Source organism: Labeo rohita, chromosome 8 (genome assembly GCF_022985175.1).
Source record: "Labeo rohita strain BAU-BD-2019 chromosome 8, IGBB_LRoh.1.0, whole genome shotgun sequence".
In the NCBI taxonomy this organism is placed as follows: Eukaryota; Metazoa; Chordata; class Actinopteri; order Cypriniformes; family Cyprinidae; genus Labeo; species Labeo rohita.
In genome coordinates, this window is record NC_066876.1 from 6,766,755 (window position 1) to 6,786,806 (window position 20,052).

Here is a 20,052-nt window from a genome sequence, read left to right on the forward strand (position 1 = left end):
AATAATACAGCCTTGTACTAAAAGCGAGCAACTGTTTGCGCACTGTGCATAAAAACAGACTGTCATCGGACTCCTCCTCTTTAGTGACTTCATACCTCACCATATTAAAAAAATAATAATAAAAAGCTTTGCGTGTCTGCGTAGTTTACACAGGACTGGCGGAGAATGTGAATTGATACACCTTTATTAAATATGTTACGTGGTTTATTTTGATAGGTTAACTGTTTTTGTGGTTTTAAGGGAAAGAACCTCAGCAGTGTGCTCTTAACATAATACAAAGACACAGTCATTTCTGCTTGCTGCAATAAATCGCTTTTTTCTGCACTAAATAAGGAGCAGAGATATTTACAGAGATGATAGACAAGATGTTACAGAATAATAATTTAATGAAAACCTAATTTTGACCAAAATTTCCTGGAAACGACCCAGCTCGACACCCGACGGGTTTTCCCAGATCGCATCACATATAGAGAAGGACTTAGTATAACAGCAAATATTTTGACAAACAAAAGTTAATGGGTGGTAAAGATACCTACGAGCGGTATTTATTAAGATATTAGCGTAATATTTCACCTACCTGACTGGAAATGATAAGAACAAACACAAATGTTGTCAACATTCTTGCCCTGGAAATCCTGGTTCAGTTTGGCCAACCACAAACGCCTTTGTTTCTCAGTTTTTTTGCACTCTTCTTTTTGATTTGTTATAACTTTTGCCAGTTTATAGTACTTAAAATGTTTTCCCAGTCTCACCGATTAGTACAGATCAAAACATGACAATAACTGACCATTTTAAGCAGAAATAATCATTAAAACATACAAGTTTAGTTTGGTTCAGTGACATTGTTTACGTTCAGTGCTGCCAGTATGGCCGATTGATGACGCGCCTTGAAAACACTCTATATGACGATTTAAAATGCTTGTTGAAGCTCCAAAACTGAAAAAAGCACAATATAAATTTAAAACGTAAGTTACACATTATACAATTTTATGAAAAATACAGTAAAAACAGCAATACTGTGAAATATTATACTGTTTAAAAACTGTTTTCTATTTGAATAGTTTAAAATGTTATTCCTGAGGTATTTTGTAGAAACTGATTTTTTCCCCTCCAAAGTTTCTTTGATGAATATAAAGTTCAAAATTGTATTTGAAAATACAATAAATACAAAACTCTATAAAAACTATCACTTCTGACCAATTTAAAGCATCCGTTATTAATGAAAGTATTAACTTCTTTAAAAATCCCCTACTTTCGAACAGCGGTATATCTGAAAACACCATCTAGAATGACCTCATATCAAGACTTTTAATAAAGCTTTGCACAGAAAGAATATGAAACGACACAACAACTCAGCCTTAAAATCTTTATTTATTCTTTTAATTGAAGTTACAACGTTGTCCAGACTTGTTATTATTCACAATGAGCTCTTGAAAGGAACTACACCACTGCTGAATGACTTGGAGATGTTTGATGTTTTTCCACACGGGTTTGTTGAAAATGAAACCTCAAACATTTCCTCAAAAACACTTCTCCACTCGCTCTCATATTGGCACAGCACTGACATTAAAGAGTGTGAACGATAAAAATGCAAGGGTTGAAATAAACCTGACGTGACCTTTCTCTTTGAGCCTCGGCATCCAAACGCAATTCAGATCCCACCTGTGACCCGAAGGCAAGATGATGAAAGAACGATGGCTCCCTGAAACCTAAAAATCACAGTATTAATATTCTCCACAGTTCTGAGCAGACGGGAAAAGCTGCGGTCTCAAAGTAACGTCCCACTGTTCTCACTACAAGCCTAAAAGTAACCGTAATATTTGACGACGGAAGCTGCTTTCTGGATTTTAAAGACGTGCCGTATAGAACACAGCAAATAAACTCATTACCGTCAGACCTCAGCTAACTTCACTGCAGCAAAACATCTGCGCTGTTCCTCAAGAAAGCAAGGCAGTCACACTCGGTCTTGTGGAGAAAAGAAGGCAAAAACCAAGGCAAAACAGGACCGACTACTACAAACATCTGCACCAAACAGCTCTGGAACAATATAATGGCTAGCTTTGAAATGTTCAAAAGGAATGTCTTCAAAAACACTAACAAAAAAAATTCAGTCTCAAAAGGATATCTGCATATCACAGCGCTTATTCAACCATGAAGCTTCCCAGTATTTCTGCACCAATTTTAGGCGCTTACTTTTGGGCTGTCTGCTTGCATACTAACTTAATTGTTTTATAAAATTATAACTTGAAATTAATTAAAATCAACAACAGAAACTACCAATACAATATGAAATATCAGAGTTTAAATACCCCCGCTCACACGATCATCACTCTTTTGGTCCGTGATTTTAGTTGTAGTCTTTTCAATCAAATATACCAGAAATTTAAATCTACACAGGGCGAATGAATTCAGTCCGACTCTGATGAGGGAGGGGGGGCGATGTTGAGCTGCGTTAGACAAGTTCCACATAATTTGCTGGGAACATGCCGAAATGACCATCCGGACCGTATCCTCGCCACCAGCCTTCATCAATCATCTCGATACCGGTAATGATGTCATCCGGGTCAAACGAGATCTCTGTGTCATCAGCTGAGAAGAGACACATAAAGCAGATCAGATTGCAGATTCAAAGAGTAAAATGACATAAAAAGGCACCTAAAGGGCAAAGCATACTTTAGTTTTGACACAAAAGTTAGAAAAATCAGGTTGTGGGCTTACAGTAGGCGCATACTATGCTGATGATTACATTTCTGCTACACATAGCATAGTTTACGTAGAAAACGGTACACAGCCTAAATGCTGCCTTCACGTGTTATTGGAAATTTCCTACTTCCCACTTCTGAAGCTGTAATTCTGAGTTTGTAACATTCAAGTGCTTTGTTGTCAGAAAGAACAAAAACCATGGAGGTTGGCCCATTCATGAGTTCATTCATGCCTGTATTTTGGGGAAATCTCATTAAAGCCGAAAGGTACAGAAGACATTTCAATTTTCCAGCAGGTTTTGAAAAAAAAATAAACATAGCTTTTCATTTATTGGTAACCATATAAAAATTCACAGCGTGATCTAGATATTGAATTTGCGGATTCTGAAAGAGAAAGCAATGTAGAAGTTGTGGGGAAAAACTGATCAAACTTTACAGTACTACAGCTATGTTTATTTCCTTCGCCATGTTTAAAGTTTAAAGGGATAGTTCTCCAAAAATGAAAACTACCTTATGATTTACTCACCCTTGAGCCATTCTAGGTGTATATGACTTTTTTCTTTCAGACAAATACAATCCGAGTTATATTCAAAAATGTCCTGGCTCTTCCGAGCTTTATAAAGGCAGTGAATGGGTGTTGAGATTTTAAAGTCCAATAAAGTGCATCTGTCCATCATAAAAAGTGCTCCACACAGTTCTGAAGGGTTAATAAAAGCCTTCTGAAGGGAATCTGTGCATTTACGTAAGAAAATATCCATGTTTAAAACTTTATAAACCATAATCTCTTTATAATCGGAAGCTAGAGGTTAGTTTATAAAGTTTTAAATATGGAATATTTTTCTTACACAAACACATTGATTTGCTTCAGAAGGCCTTTATTAACCCCCCTCAGCTGTGTGGAGCACTTTTACGATGGATGGATGCACTTTTTTAAACTTCAATCTTTTAAACAAAATCTCAACACCCATTCACTATCATTATAAAGCTTGGAAGAGCCAAAACATTTTTTACTCCAATTGTATTCATCTAAAAGAAGAAAGTCATATAGACCTAGAATGGCTTGAGAGTGAATAAATCATGGGGTAATTTTAATTTTGGGTGAACTATCCCTTTAAGGCCTACCTAACTCGGAAACTATCCAATTGAAGCACATGAAAGTGGAAAAAGATTAAAATAAATGAATTGAACAAACCAGATTTGCAGTGATTAGTTAAAGGGGTCATCAGATGCCCATTTTCCACAAGTTGATACGATTCTTTAGGGTCTTAATGAAAAGTCTATAATATAATCTGGTTAAAAATTCTCAATGGCGATCTGAGGAAAGACGCTCATGTCAATCAACTATTGTGGGAGCGGCCTCTGTGGGTGTGACGCCACACTGACAGGCATCTGAGAATGACTCGATTTGAAAAAGGGGATATTATTTTTACAGATTAATTGAAAACCACTGAACAGATTTTTATCATTACAGGGTAGATTTCTACATACACTGCCAACACACATTAATGTTCAAACAACATGCAAAAGTGAACTTTGCATCCAATGACCCCTTTAAGGAAAAAGCTGCAGTCTTGCAATAAACTCTCAATACTTTAAGAATTTGACCTTTTCTGATATTAATTCTGGAGGCAGTTGTGGCCTTATGGTAGAGAGTCAAATTTGTAAGTTCACGGGTTCAATTCTTGGCACCGACAGGAAATGTAGGTGGGGGGAGTGCATGAACAGCGCTGTCTTCCACCTTTAATACATGATTTGTGTACTGTTTATCTTATATGCTCAATACTAACCAGCTTGGTAGTCGTACAGAGCCCTGGCGCAGATACCGCGATCGTCTGCTGCTGCGTACGTGTTCTGCTCCTCCACCTGAGAAACATTCACAAAACATTCAAAACCTGCACATTCAAATTTTACGCTCCCGTGAAAACGTTGTGGTTTTTGGTTCATATATACACACTGCCCTCCAAAAGTTTGGAAACGCCCTATAAAATATTGGACAATATAAATAATAATATTTGGACAATATTGGCATGAATCCTTTTTAATTTGTGATCATTTTGCACTGATAAGAGACAACAAACTATGAAAACATATTTTATGGCATAAACAGTTTATACATAGAAAAAAAAATACATTTTGATTCATCAAAATATCCACCATTAGCAGCTATTACAGCTCAGCATAATCCGTGCCTAAATTCATTGTATTCTAAACTTAATTGGTAGTCAATTGTTGAAGCTATTAAGATGTGCTGACCCAAAAATCTTTTAAAAACCTGGGCCAAGTTTAAACCAGTAACCAGGCATCACAGCTGGCAAAGGAGCATGTCTGACTTTGACATGTATATATTGCCATTATTATGTAATCAAAATGAAAATTATTATTGCTGGTCTTCAATGATAGTGTCAAGTTACTTTATTGTATTTGCACCAAAAACGTCTAAAACCACACTTTGCCAGGGGTGTTTTCAAACTTTTGGAGGGCAGTGTATATATATCAGCTCATTTATATACAGTTGAGGTCAAAAGTTTACATACACCTTGCAGAATCCACAAAATGTAAATTATTTTACCAAAATAAGAGGGATCATACAAAATGCATGTTATTTTTAATTTAGTACTGACCTGAATATGATATTTCACATGAAGACGTTCACATATAGTCCACAAGAGAAAATAATTTTTAAAAATGACCCTGTTCAAAATTAACATATGCTTGATTCTTAATACTGTGTTGTTACCTGAATGATCCACAGCTGTGTTTTTTTGTTTAATGATAGTTGTACACGAGTCCCTTGCTTGTCCTGAACAGCTGAACTGTCCACTGTTCTTCAGAAAAATCCTTCAGGTCCCACAAATTCTTAGATTTTTCAGCATTTTTGTGTATTTTGACCCTTTCCAACAATGAATGTAAGATTTTGAGATGCATCTTTTCACACTGAGGACAACTGAGGGACTCATATGCAACTATTACAGAAGGTTCAAACGCTCACTGATGCTCCAGAAGGAAAAACGATGCATTAAGCCGGGGTGTGAAAACTTCTTGAATTTGAAGATCAGGGTAAATTTAACTTATTTTGTCTTCTGGGAAACAATGGGAAATAAACAGCTGTGGATCATTCAGGTAACAAAGTATTAAGAATCAAACTTTTAAATGGGATAATTTTAATCGTTTTTATTACAAATTGAACTATTATTTTCTCTTGTGGACTATATGTAAACATCTTTTTTTTGTGATCTTATTAGGGTCAGTACTAAATAAAAAACAACATGCATTTTGTATGACCCCTCTTATTTTGGTCAAATAATTAGCATTTTTCAGATTCTGCAAGGTGTATGTAAACTGTTGACCTTGACTGTATGCTTCCATATGCTAAAAATATACACATTTAAAACATCCAATCTTTCACTTCTAGGAAAACAGATGAAAAATAACGATGACTCAAATCGCAGTGCATAAAATACTGTCCAATCAAAAGCTTTTTAGAGGTGACTTCTGCTATAACTGCAGTCATAATTCAGAATTAGTTCTGGCAGTGAGTGTCGTACCTGTGGTGGTTCCTCATAGATGGCGTCTTGTTCCACTGCTTCCTCCGCTACTGTCTCATATTGTGGCTGATTTTGTTCTACATGCACTTCATAATTATCCCTGACTGGTTGTACGTCTGAGACATGAAAGACAACAAGACAGCAAGAAATAATAATTTACTATGTGTCCTGTAATAGCACATCTTCCCCACGAGGTGGTGCTGACAATCAGTTGATTGACTGATGCAAATATGGGGCTGATGATGATATGACAAGGAGAAGGAACAACGTAACACAGCAAAACAAACGACAGGAGCTGATCATGTGTGTGTTTGAATCCCACCTTCATACTCTGGCTCATTTTCTGGCTCTGGTTCCACATACTGAGATCTGGGTTGCTCCTCAAAACTGGGCTCTACTCAAAACACACACACATGCGTGGAAACACACAGAAACACATGCATGGTAACAAGCACACACTGGGAGAGCTGGATTTGAATTCTAAGAATATAGTTGCTGAGTATTCAACCCAGAAATATCAAATAATGATTAAGTAATGCATATTTTTGAAAATAGAGTGCATTCAATATTTTACAAATATTTACAAAGGATCTTCATTTTATTTGATTATTTTCCTTTTATTTGATCTTGATGGATGCAAAGCAAAAGATCATATTTTTAATAACAGATGTAAGTTCACCCTCAGTGCAAGACGCTGCTTCAAATTATTTAACATTTGCAATTCAAAAAAGTATCAAAGTAGTAATATACTATAAATCTGAATGGATGAGCCACATTTAAAGCCAACCGGACTATGTAAAGTTTTCTAGAGAATGCGGTAAAAATGTAAATATAATTTTCACATTGCACGGTATTTAAACTACTGTTGAAAAGTTTGGGGTTAGTAAAGTTTTTATTCATTAAGTATGCATTAAATTGATCAAAACTGACAGTAAAGACATTTAAATGGATCTCTCTTTCAAATAAGTTTGGATTTTCTATTTATCGAAGTATCAGTTTCAATAATATGAAGCAGCAAGTGTTTTCAAGCTTAATCAGAAATGTTTCTTAAGCAGCAAACCAGCATATTTTTATGATTTCTGAAGGATCATGTTGCATTGAAGACTGGAGTAATGATGCTGAAAATTCAGCTTTGCATCATAACATTTTAAAACAAAAGTTATTTTAATAATATTAAAATGATAATAACATTTCATGATATTACTGTTTTGAACAGTAGTGTACCATGATAATGTCCAGCCTTAGTTGAGTCGATTAATCCATTTAAAGAGACAGTTCACCAAAATAATGAAAATTCGATCATCATTTACTCACCCTCATGTCGTTCCAAACCTGTATGAGTTTCGATGTTTAATGTAACACAAAAAGAGAAATTCTAAAGAATTTTCCAGCCAGTGAACGAAGACTAGGACTGTTAAAAGTATAGTTCACCCAAAAATGAAAATTACCCTATGATTTACTCACCCTTAAGCCATTCTAGGTGTATGTGACTTTCTTCTTTCAGATGAATACAGTCAGAGTTATATTAAAAAATGTCCCGGCTCTTCCAAGCTTTATAATGGCAGTAAATGGGTGTTGAGATTTTGAAGTCCAATAAAATGCATCCATCCATCATAAAAAGTACTCCACACACCTCCGGAGAGTTAATAAAGGCCTTCTGTAGAAAACTGATGCATTTGTGTAAGAAAAAAATCCATATTTAAAACTTTATAAACTGTCATTTCTAGCTTCGTCGTATGCACAGTCATGAGAGAGGGGTGTTCCAGTTTTAAATATGGATATGTTTCTTACACAAATGCATCGATTCCCTACAGGAGGCTTTTATTAACCTCTAAAGCTGTGTGGAGCTTTTTTTTTAATGCACTTTTAGAGCACTTTTTACAATGGATGGATGTACTTTGCTAAAGCTAAAAATCACAACACCCATTCACTGCCATTATACAGCTTGGAAGAGCCAGGACATTTTTTAATATAACTCAAATTGTATTCGTCTGAAAAAAGAAAGTCACACACAAAGGATGGCTTGAGCATGAGTAAATCATAGGGTAATGTTCATTTTTGGGTGAACTGTCTCTTTAAGCTCCAAAATAACAAAAATGCACAATAAAAGTATCATATCAATGGTCCATATAACTTGAGAAAAGTAGCAATGCCCAACTCACAAACAAATCATTCTTTCAGCTGAACGATTTGTTAACATATCAGAATGATTTGGTTCTTTAATTCAGCTCGCTCATTGGAGATTAGAAATCTTATCTTCTTAATCTTAATAATGAATTAAACCTGTTCCTCACACTTTAAAGGGGTCATCGGATGCCCATTTTCCACAAGTTGATATGAATCTTTAGGGTTTTAATGAGACGTCTACAACATACTTTGGTTAAAATTTCTCAGTGGTAGTGTAAAAAAACACCCTTTTAACCCTGTCAAAATCAGCTCTGTTCAGAGCAAACCATTCTATTGTATGTTCCTTTAAATGCTAATGAGCTCTGCTCACACCGCCCCTCTCTTCTGTGGGGTGACGAGCACTACTGTGTACTTTAGCTGCGAAACTTGCTAACTATCACATTATTAAGAAAGGCGATTTGCAAAGATGCATACTCGCTTCTGCTGTAGGTAAAGTTGCATCACGAATGATTTGCGCGAACATAGACGCATTTATGTGGATCGACAGGAGTATTTACTTCAAAAACTGAAGTAACGTTAATCCTCTGCGTCTTTAGCGGCTCAGATGTCGGGAGTAAATGACGACCACTATGTTCATTATTACATCCAACAACACAACACCTCAATCGCTCAATTGGAGATATTCTTGTCTACTCCTGCTCTGGCATCAAAACAATGGCAGTCGGACTGTTACAGCTCACTCAGGGCGGCTCTAAGGTAAGACAGGTGTGTCCCCCTTGAAAAAGGGGATATTACTTATAAAGATTGAAAAAATACCACTGCATGGATTTTATCATTATGGGGTTGTTGTGTACACACACTGTCAACACACATTTATGTTCAAACAAGATTTGCATCCGATGACCCCTTTAAAAGACTGTGAATTTAGTGCGTGAGGATGAACTACTTTTATGATCCTTTTATGGTGTTTTTGAAGCTTGAATTCCTCAGTCCCTGGGCTGGAAAAGTTTCAAAAATTCACCTTTTGCGTTCCACAGATTTTTCATTTTTACGTGAACTGTTCCTTTAAGTGCACAAAGCAAACACACAGTGTTCACTCACACACTGCAAACACAGCATCCTGTGAGCACTGTTTATTTTGAGGTGTACGGCAGAATTTGACAGCAAGCATGTGGAAGGTGTGAGCGGTTAGATGTTAGTTGAGATACATGGAAACACCAAACAAAGAGGCACAAAGTGAAAGTGATGGACAACACACCAAACCTTTCCAAGTGAGAGATAAGGAAGGAATGATAAGGTGCGTGTTTGTGTACCTCTGGCTCGTAAAGGTGAGGCCTGACGCACGGGAGAGCGAAATGGCTCTGGGTCACATGACTGCTTGGACAGAAAAGGGCTGTTCAACCGCCCTGAGACACACAGAACAGAGAACGACAAAGAGAGAAACCCAAGCTGACAGATGGCTGACGGAGTTATACACGGCAGAACAGACCGCAAACATCGTTTCAGACAGAAGAACTGCAGGCTGTTTAATGACAGGGTCAGATTTCAGACGGACGAACAGGGTTGAAATGCCCGGAGAACAATGGGAGAATGGGAAATACCACAAAGCACTGAACACATTCAGAAGTTAGTTACGGCATGCATAGGAAAATACTTCTTAATTCACAGACAAACACATTCCCTAAATGCGCTTGAACACATTCAGCGTTTCACTATATGAAATGTGACCAACATAGCAAAAGGGGAAGATAAATGTAACATGCAAATAATGAGGCATTGAAATAAATCACTTCCTATAGCGTAAACTGTGCTTGTAGAGATCTTATCTGGACATCAGCATACTGCTAATGTGCAATGAGGTCACACTGTAGTTATTTATTATTGCAATGAGATATAAACATTAATATTTATAACCACTAATATCAAATACATTTTAATGTGTATACTCTATAGTTCTTTTTGTAGAGATTTATACACTACAGTTTATATACTGTTATTCAAAAAGTGTTCAAAAGTCAGGGGTCAGTAAATTGTGTTTAAATTTTTTTTTTTTTTAAGAAATTAGTTTTTATTCAGCAAGGATGAATAATTTTATCAAAAATAAGGTAAGTATTGGCTGCTGAAAATTTAGCTTTGCCATCATAATAATAAATTTTATTTAAAATGTAGTAATATAACAATATTTCAGTAATATGTTAGTGTTTTTAGTATTTTTCTGATCAAATAAATGCAGCTTTAACCACAACATACTTAAAAACATAAAAATTCTCTCTCTCTCTCTCTCTCTCTCTCTCTCTCTATATATATATATATATATATATATATATATATATATATATGTATGTGTGTGTATATATGTGTATATATATATATATGTGTGTATATATATATATATATATATATATATAAAATAAACTATTTATAAATATATTTTATATTAATTTAAATTTATATTTATATACACTGATGAAGATGCTCATCACAGTTGCATTTATTTGATTAAAATACAGGAAAAAAAATAATATAATGAAATATTATTGCAATTTAAAATAACAGTTTTCTATTTTAATATACTTTAAAATATAATTTATTTTTTTGTGTTTTTTGAGTTTTTAATCAGTCATTACTCCAGTCTTCAGTGTCACATGATGATCAGAAATCACTCTTATATGCTGATTTATAATGTTGGAAAAAGTTGTGCTGCTCAGTATTTTTTTGGAAACTGTAATACATTTTTCACAATTCTTGAATGAATAAAAAGTACAGAATTTTTTCAAAATAGAAATCTTTTCTAACAACATATGTCTTTACTATCACTTTTTATCAATTAAACACATCCTTGCTGAATTAAAGTATTAATTTCTTTTAAACAAAGACAAAAAAGTTTTTTTTACTGACCCCAAACTTTAAATGGCAGTGTATGTTGTTACAAAAGATTTCTATTTGAAATAAATGCTGTGCTTTTTAGCGTTTTATTCATCAAATAATCCTGAAAAACATATCAGAGATTTAAAAAAATAAATAAAAAATTAAGCAACACAACTTTTTCCAACATTGATAATAAATCATCATATTAGAATGATTTCTGATGATCATGTGACACTGAAAACTGGAGTAATGATGCTGAAAATTCACCTTTGCATTATAGGAATAAATTATATTTTTAAATGTATTAAAATAGAAAACCACTATTTTAAAATCGCAATAATATTTCACAATATTACTGTTTTTTTTATCTGTATTTTTAATTAAATAAATGCAGCCGTAATGAACAGAAAAGATTCCTTTAAAAAAAATATTAAAAAACTCATCCTTTACTTTTGAAAGACGGTGTATATATAATAAAATAGTACAGTACATAACAGTAAATAATATAACTATTATAAATATAAATATAAAAGTACATTTTAAAATTGAATTTAAATTTATATATAAATACATATACTGTTTTTCTCTTTTGACTCGTATATATGTGTATATGTGGAACACAGAGTATATACATATGAACGGTACCTGGTTTTGGACTGGACTGAGTATTTTCTGTGCTAGCAGGCTTGATGCCCATCTCTCTCTGTTTGAACATTTCTCTGGGATTAACAGAGCGCTGGGAGACGAGAGCCGCGGCTTCCTGTTACAAATACACACAAACATTAAAGTACCCATCATTGCATCAGGTATAATGTCTGATAACCCCAATGGCAGTACAAGGAGTCAGAACATAAGAACCAGAGATACAAAGTAAGTGTTTACACCAGAGAGCAAAAACAAAAGCAAAACAAAGAGGCTTAAACTCAAATTGCGCATTTATTCTACTGTATGCATGTTGAAAGTAATGACAAAAGTGTTTGGATGATGAAACGGATGTTAACATTGCACAAGCATGCTTTTTACGGTAACACTGTACGCAGCGTGTTGACTGGTAGCAACAGTTCACTGATATGCAATATCAATGTGTACTTTGACATTTTGGTATCAAATTTTGGTACTACTACTTAATACTTAATCATGTATATAGATAAACAAGCATTTATGACTGGAACTATCAGGTTTATGAACTAAGTTCAAGCCAGAATAAAAAAAGAGCAAAAGCCTGATCAAGGGATTTTGGTATAATGATAAAACAGACGTTCATTTGAGCCACAGTAGTTAAAGGAGTTCACTACCAGAACCAAAATGTACAGATAATTAGTCTTATCTATCAAAATGATCGGTTATTTTCTAAAAATAAATTGACGTGCATCTTGCCTAGCTCTGCGTGAACTCTGTGTAATCCGGGTCAATACAGTTAGGGTATGTTGAAAAACTCCCATCTCATTTTCTTCTCCAACTTCAAAATCGTTCTACATTGCTGTTTTATCTTTTTTGTAAAGGTCGTTTGATCTTCTTTGCATGTTCTCTTTGTAAACACTGGGTCGGTACTTCTGCAGCGATGTAGGATGATTTTGAAGTTGGAGGAGAAAATGAGATGGGAGTTTTTGGACATACCCTAACTGTCATGAATCATAATACAAAGACGACGTGTGTGCATCACAGAGCTAGACAAGGTGAGCATTTGAAGTTAAAAAGTATACAACTTGTCTTTTTTTTTTTAGATTGTTTCGCTAGATAAGACCCTTCTTCCTTGGCTGGGATCATTTAGAGCCCTTTGAAGCTGCATTAAAACTGCATTTTGCAAGTTCAAATTCGCAGGCACCACTGAAGTCCATTATATGGCGAGAAATCCTGAAATGTTTTCCTCAAAAAAACTATTTCTTTACAACTGAGACAGACATGAACATCTTGGATGACAAGGGGGTGAGTAATTTATCTGTAAATGTTTGCTCTGGAAGTTAACTTCTCCTTTAAGGCAAGTTGAGATAGACAGAAGGGGAAGAGAAAGAAAGAAAAAAATGCAGTCGTCAGCAGCAGAGGACACTGCCACTGCCAGAAAACAGTTGGAAAGTTCTGAGAAAGTTAAGAGAGTCCTGCTGTCCAGGGCCAGAAGAGACGTTTGATGCTTTCTCTCACTCACGTTGGCTTTTTCCACCGACTCTCCGCGTTTAAAGGGTTTCTGTTTCCTCTCCTCCTCCTCCTCCTGATGGACATCAGCACAATTTGACTCTCACACACTTCATTCTATTACAAAACCTAGTTAGATGCATTTTAAGGTATTTAAGATATTCTTTCTTCTTTTGGCCAGATTCTAGAAAAGTGAAAGCTCAGAGAAAAATCCACCCAGGATGGTAGTCGAGACAAATGTTGAACGTAATAATATAAGAGATAGTTCACCCAAAAATGACACCCAAAACCCTGTAAGATCTTTGTTCATCTTTAGAACACAAATTAAGATATTTTTGATGAAACCCGAGAAATTTCTGACCCTGCATAGACAGCAATGCAACTGAAATGTTCCCAGACCCAGAATCATAGTAAGAACAACAGTAAAACAATCCATGTGACATCAATGGTTCAACCTTAATTTTATGAAGCTACAAGAATACATTTTGTGTGCAAAGAAAATAAAGCTTTATTTAACAATTTCTTCTCCTCTGTGTCAGTCTTTGTGTCGTTGTACTCTCGTAAACACTTGTTGAAGTCAGCTGCATTGCTGTCTATGCAAGGTCAGAAAGCTCTTGGATTTCATCAAAAATATCTTAATTTGTGCTCTGAAGATAAACAAAGGTCTTACTGGTTTGGAACAACATGAGGGTAATTAATTTATGACAGATTTTTCATATTTGGGTGAACCATCCCTAGTACATTTAATATAAAAAGGTACAGATGAGAACAACAAACTAACCAAAATTAACTATTCCACCCACCCACTTTTTCACTTTTTTTCCTAGTTTTGGAATTATTTTCCCAAGAATTTTTTTTCCCATTGGGATTTTTAACAAGTAATCAAACCAACATGCTACGATGTGAATTACAACATTACAAATGTTGATTGGCAGCAAAAAAGTATTTCAAAATCAGACAAAAAACATGTAAAAGATTCTGTATGGCTTTAATGCAACTTTTTTAAGAGCGACCCGTTTTTTCTATACTTTAAGTAATATATTATCATTTCAGTTTATCACAGTCTCAGAAAATTGAATCTCTACGCGGCACAATTAATCTCTTATTTACATCGCATCTACGCTTTGTTCATTATAATAAGAGGATTCACAAGTAAAATCGTTTGAGCTGTGAGTGAATTACAGATGTTTCAAACACTCACTGATGCTCCAGAAGGAAACACGAAGCATTCAAAGCCAGGGGTGAAAACTTTTGAACAAGATGAAGATGTGTACATTTTTCTTATTTTGCCTAAATATCATATTTTTTTCATTGAGTACTGCCCTTCAGAAGCTACAGAACATGTTTCCTAGATGACAAAATAAGTTAAATTTACCCTTATCTTCAAATTCCAAAAGTTTTCACCCCCCGGCTCTTAATGCACTGTGTTTCCTTCTGAAGCATCAGTGAGCGTTTGAACCTTCTGTAATAGTTGCATATGAGTTTGAGCTGTGAGTGGATTCTGACTAACTGCAATGCCTCTGATTGGCCATTGCATTCCAGAATTTAAAAGACATGTCTGTGATTGGCTACAATGTTCAACACTGCTAAAACAGAGCACAAACACAAATAAACACTGGATTCTTTCGTGAGGTGGCTGCTGCTTACTTTCGTTTTTTTGTTTGTTTTTTTAGTTATTAAATTACGTTTGCCAATTCCCGATTCCTTCTTCCCTGAGTCTTGAACTTTGTTACATGCATATACATTTTCCTTAATCTTCTAGCAACCCATTTTTAAAGACTTGCGTCCCACAGAAGGGTTGCGACCCATGGTTTGAAAACCACTGCTTTAAAGAGGCGAAAGAACTACAATTCCATGAAGCATTGCAAATTGACAACAATGAAGAAATCAAAAAACGATTGCAGAATATACATATGCACAAATATTTAAGTAGGTAATGGGAGACTATTGCAGTGTTTCATGGGTGTGGACGGAGCTTAATAGCTAAATAAGATTGAGATTTGCTTGTTTCTATTCTCTAATTGGTGGAGTTTTTTGCAGAATCATGGGTAATGTAGTTTTCCCTCCAGGAATTCCATGGATAAGCATAATTATGTACACAAGTTGAAATAATGCAGAAAATACAACTGACTAGCAATCTTATTGCTTACAGTGGGTTTGTCTTTAAAGGTTTATAAATTGTCAATTGAAAAAAAAAAAAGCGTTTTTCTGAAATTAATCACAATTAATCCCTCCTAACATTAGTTTTAAAATATAATTTTATATTGCAATAATTTCATTTTCAGTCTTTAAACCTATGTAGATACAACATTAAGACAGTATATTTTTAATATTTTTACATTTTTTTTTTATGACTGAAGACCAGTATGATACCAAGCTTACTGATGTCTCTAGGAAATTTTTTCCTAATATTTAACCACTGATTGTAGCCATTCAACATTACAGTATAATTGAGATCTAAATTTGAACATTTATTAGACTTTAAAAAATAACTTTTAATTTAAGTGAACTTAAAACAATCTTCACATAAACTCATTATTTACCTGTGCCTGAGTAGTAAATACAGAAAATGAACAAAGTTATCAAACACTAAATACTAAATTAAATATAGATGACTACTTAACGATACAAAAGTTATTGATTTCCTCTTTTTTCTTTTGTTCTTTGATTTAACAGACATCACAGCAGCTGGGTTACTAGCTTACTTGGCTGCTATTACTTTAAGAGCTGCCGCTGCTGAATGTGACACGGATCTGACACGCATGCCTGTAGTTTCATTCACGCTTTAATATGAAATGATACAGGCTACAGCGTGCGCTGTCATATTTGTGCATGCAACTGAAGCGCGTGTGCTACGAGCACAGTATAATGGCCGACAGGACAGGAACATTCGTTTTTACTGACATATGGCCTGACAACATCTCTGACCACAGTTCACTGTTGTTCTACTGAAGCTCCCTCGTTTGACTAGCGCCAGGCGCTGAAGTGAAGTTGAAGTGCACGTCTGAAAAAAAGTCTCCCGTTTGATGTGGTCGTAAAGTCGTTCTGCAAGTGTTATCTGAATGACACACAAATGACTGTTTCAAATTGTTCACTTATAAAATGCCATTTGAGTTAGAAGGCCACAGCTTATATACCTTTTGAACTGTGAAACTCATGCAGGCTGTGTATCAAAACCTGTTGAGACGTTAAGACACAGAGCATGCTATCAAGTTAGGTTGGTAATCACAACCATGATCTCGGATTTAATCAGTTGTGGCCCTTGCAGATCGGACCCTGAGACCAGTGTGAACTGTATATGTGTGACACTGTGCCCTGCGCATATGGCCTAAACAGAAAACCACCAGAGCATCTTATTTATTTCACTTGGGCTGTAGAGAGTTTATTTTGGAAGTGTGGTTTAAAGATTATCTATGTGGCGATAGAAGTGTGACAGCTTAAGAACAGTGGGTTCAAACAACCACACTAATCTAGAAAAAGGCAAGTCGCTGTTGTCATTGTACACACATTAGCGTTGGGCAGTATAACATATGATAGTTGAATTTTGTCAACCAATGCAGGTTTGCTATAGTGTTTAGGCCAATGTAAATACATTTAAGAGGCTATAAGTATGTTGGACTGTTTGTGACATATTAACACAATTATTTATTTAGTATTGACCTGAATAAAATATTTCAAATAGAAGATGTTTACATATAGTCCACAAGAGAAAATAATAGTTCAAAAGTTTACATACGCTTGATTCTTAATACTGTGTTGTTACCTCAATGATCCACATCTGTGTTTTTTTGTTTGGTAATAGTTGTTTATGAGTCCCTTGTTCGTCCTGAACAGTAAAACTGCCTGCTGTCCCATAAATTCAGTGTTTTTTCAGCATTTGTGTATTTGAACCCTTTCCAACAATGACTGTCTGATTTTGAGATTCATCTTATCACACTGAAGACAACTGAGAGACTCATATGCAACTATTACAAAAGGTTCAAACACTCACTGATGCTCCAGAAGGAAAAACAATGCATTGAGAGCCGGAGGGTGAAAACTTTTGAAAAAAATTTTTTTTTTCTTGTTTTGCCTAAATATCATACTTTTTTCATTTAGTACTGACCTTCAGAAGCTACAGAAGACACTTACATGTTTCCCAGAAGACAAAATAATTTACCCTGATCTTCAAATTCAAAATTTCAAAAGTTTTCACCCCCAGCTCTCAATGCATTGTTTTTTTTCCTTCTGAAGCATCAGTGAGTGTTTAAACCTTCTGTAATAGTTGCATATGAGTCCCTCAGTTGTCCTCAGTGTAAAAAAGATGGATCTTAAAATCATACATTGTTGGAAAGGGTTTAAATACACAAAAATGCTGAAAAACATTTGTGCAACCTGAATGATTTTTTCTGAATAATAGCAGGCAGTTTAACTGTTCAAGGAACAAACAACGCTGATAGCACACATAGACCACAGAGACGTCTATTTGACGTCTACATTTACATCTGCAAGACGCATTTGTTTTTTTAGAGTGTTTACTTATCTGCAATACGTCTATAGGATGTATTCAAATAGTCAAACAGACGTCTATTAGATGTCTTTAAGATGTTTATTATTTAGACTGTATGTAAAACTGACATCTTACAGACGTCTGTCAGATGTTTGTACACAGCAGATGCTTTCCAGATCAAGAGATCTTTAACAGACATCTTGCTAATGTATGTGTGCTATCTGGGAAGGGACTAATAAACAACTATTACAAAACAAAACCAAAGCACCTGTGGATCATTCACAGTATTAAGAATCAAGCGCATGTAAACTTTTGAACAGGGTTATTTTTCATAAATTCAACTATTATTTTCTCTTTTGGACTATATGTAAACATCTTTTATGTAAAATATCTTATTCAGGTCAGTACTAAATAAAAAATAACATTCATTGTGTATGATCCCTCTTATTTTGGTAATGTAATTAATATTTTGCAGATTCTGTAAGGTGTATACACTTTTGACCTCAACTGTATCTGCCATTAACATCTAATAAAATAAATGCTTTACACTTAATCAAACAGTATCTTCTTGTCTAAATGGGTGATTTGAAGCCCAATAAACTACAAAATGGATGAGATTTTAATTTCAAAGTTTAAAAGTGTTTTCAAAGGGTTAGTAATTCTAAATTCCTTCCTAAATATTTGTTTGTTTTGACTGGTAATTCACTTTCAACAGTCTCTTGACATTTTACAGAATTTACACGAACATGTTTGCAACAAAGAAGAGACAAAAATAGTGCAGTGTGTTTTGTGCTTAAAACATATTGTGGCTTCTCTACAGGAACCATGTCAGAACATGTCCAGAGTGGTGAAATGTAGATTTAAATAACCACACAGGTGTGTGTGTGTCTGTGTTGCTCACCCATTGCTGTTTCTGCTGGGCTCGATTTTCTGCCTCCTGCTGCTGCTGGTACTTCCTATAACACATACACATAAGGTTTAAAATGAACACTCAGCAGGCGCCAGTTGGCCAATGACCTTACATTAAATTGCAACATGGTTTAAATCTAATTATAAACATGAAAGTCTGCGATCTCACTTACAGTAAATGAAAATTTCATTTTTCCAAAAATGAAAATTCTGTCATGATTTACTCACCCATTATGTTATTCCGCTGAACAAAAAAGAAGGTATTTTAAATAATGCTGGTAATCAAACAGTTTCAGTTCAGTGAAACTCCATTTTTCGTCAATGGAAGGAACCAAAACTGTTTGGTTACCAACATTCTAGAAAAGTACTGCACAGTACAAAGAAAGTCATACAGGTTTGATAGGCCATAAGAGGCAGAATTTTCATTTTTGGGTGAACTATCACTTTAAAAGAGACTAATATACACAAAACATTTATTTGCTCAAATGCTTCTGACCTTTGTTCATCTATCTGTGATGCCCTCTCTCTGGCTTTCTTGTCCCGTAACTCTGCCTCCTTAACCTCTCTGTCCTTCCTCTCTTTCTCTAGCTGCTGCCTCTCTTCTTCCGCCCTTCTCTTCTCCTCCTGAATCCGCTTCTCTTCATCTTTCTGTAAAAGAGGCAAAAACATTAAGCAAAAGACTTCAATCATGACAACTCAATAGTTTAAACATACTAATGTACATGACAACATTAATTTATTTGGCCCTGGCATACTAGATTTGCTACACGTAGATCTAGATCAAGATAGGTGGTGCTGGAGGAAGTGGAGGGTTTAACAGGAACTCAAATAGAGCTTTTAACAGAAACAGCTTTCAGCACACACTGAGCCAGACAATTTATCTTCAGTATGAAGACTTGTATGGCTTAATATAACATAAAAGATTTCTCCTACTGAAATATGTCGTAGAAAACCCATGAAATATTTACATTATTAAAAAAAATCCACATCGTTTTATACATATTTTGGACTTTTGGGCGACATTATTTGGATGATGTGAAATGGTTGTACTCAGTGAGCTACTGGCAATATCTGTTGCTATTTTTACCACAACACAACACACCAAAATACTGATATGATGACCACAGCTACTGAAAGAGCTCATAGGTGGTGATGCATATAAGCGTAGGCTTAAACCAAACTGCCGTATCAGGGCTCTATAGTGCAACTAAAAACTGCTGTGTGCAACTATGAAAAAATATTTAGGAGCACTATGTGCAACTGACCCGAGCAGCACGTTTGT

General features: G+C 35.1%; 1 protein-coding gene across 7 annotated transcripts in view; it reads right to left on the bottom strand.

Annotated features, from left to right (window-relative positions):
* Window positions 1–1,352: 1,352 nt before the first annotated feature.
* dbnlb (drebrin-like b) overlaps window positions 1,353–20,052 on the bottom strand; it is a 34,567-nt gene continuing 15,867 nt past the window's right edge. Inside the window, exons 7-15 of one of the 7 annotated variants that reach the window (XM_051116960.1) lie at window positions 19,267–19,418; window positions 18,763–18,817; window positions 13,386–13,448; window positions 11,888–12,002; window positions 9,688–9,780; window positions 6,570–6,641; window positions 6,248–6,363; window positions 4,490–4,565; window positions 1,353–2,589 (exon numbers count right to left, since the gene is read on the bottom strand). In XM_051116960.1, the coding sequence (XP_050972917.1) occupies window positions 2,453–2,589; window positions 4,490–4,565; window positions 6,248–6,363; window positions 6,570–6,641; window positions 9,688–9,780; window positions 11,888–12,002; window positions 13,386–13,448; window positions 18,763–18,817; window positions 19,267–19,418 (879 nt within the window). In that variant the 3' untranslated portion in view covers window positions 1,353–2,452. The remainder of the gene's footprint in view (window positions 2,590–4,489; window positions 4,566–6,247; window positions 6,364–6,569; window positions 6,642–9,687; window positions 9,781–11,887; window positions 12,003–13,385; window positions 13,449–18,762; window positions 18,818–19,266; window positions 19,419–20,052) is intronic. The other 6 variants (XM_051116961.1, XM_051116962.1, XM_051116964.1 and 3 more) reach the window with 6 other exon arrangements.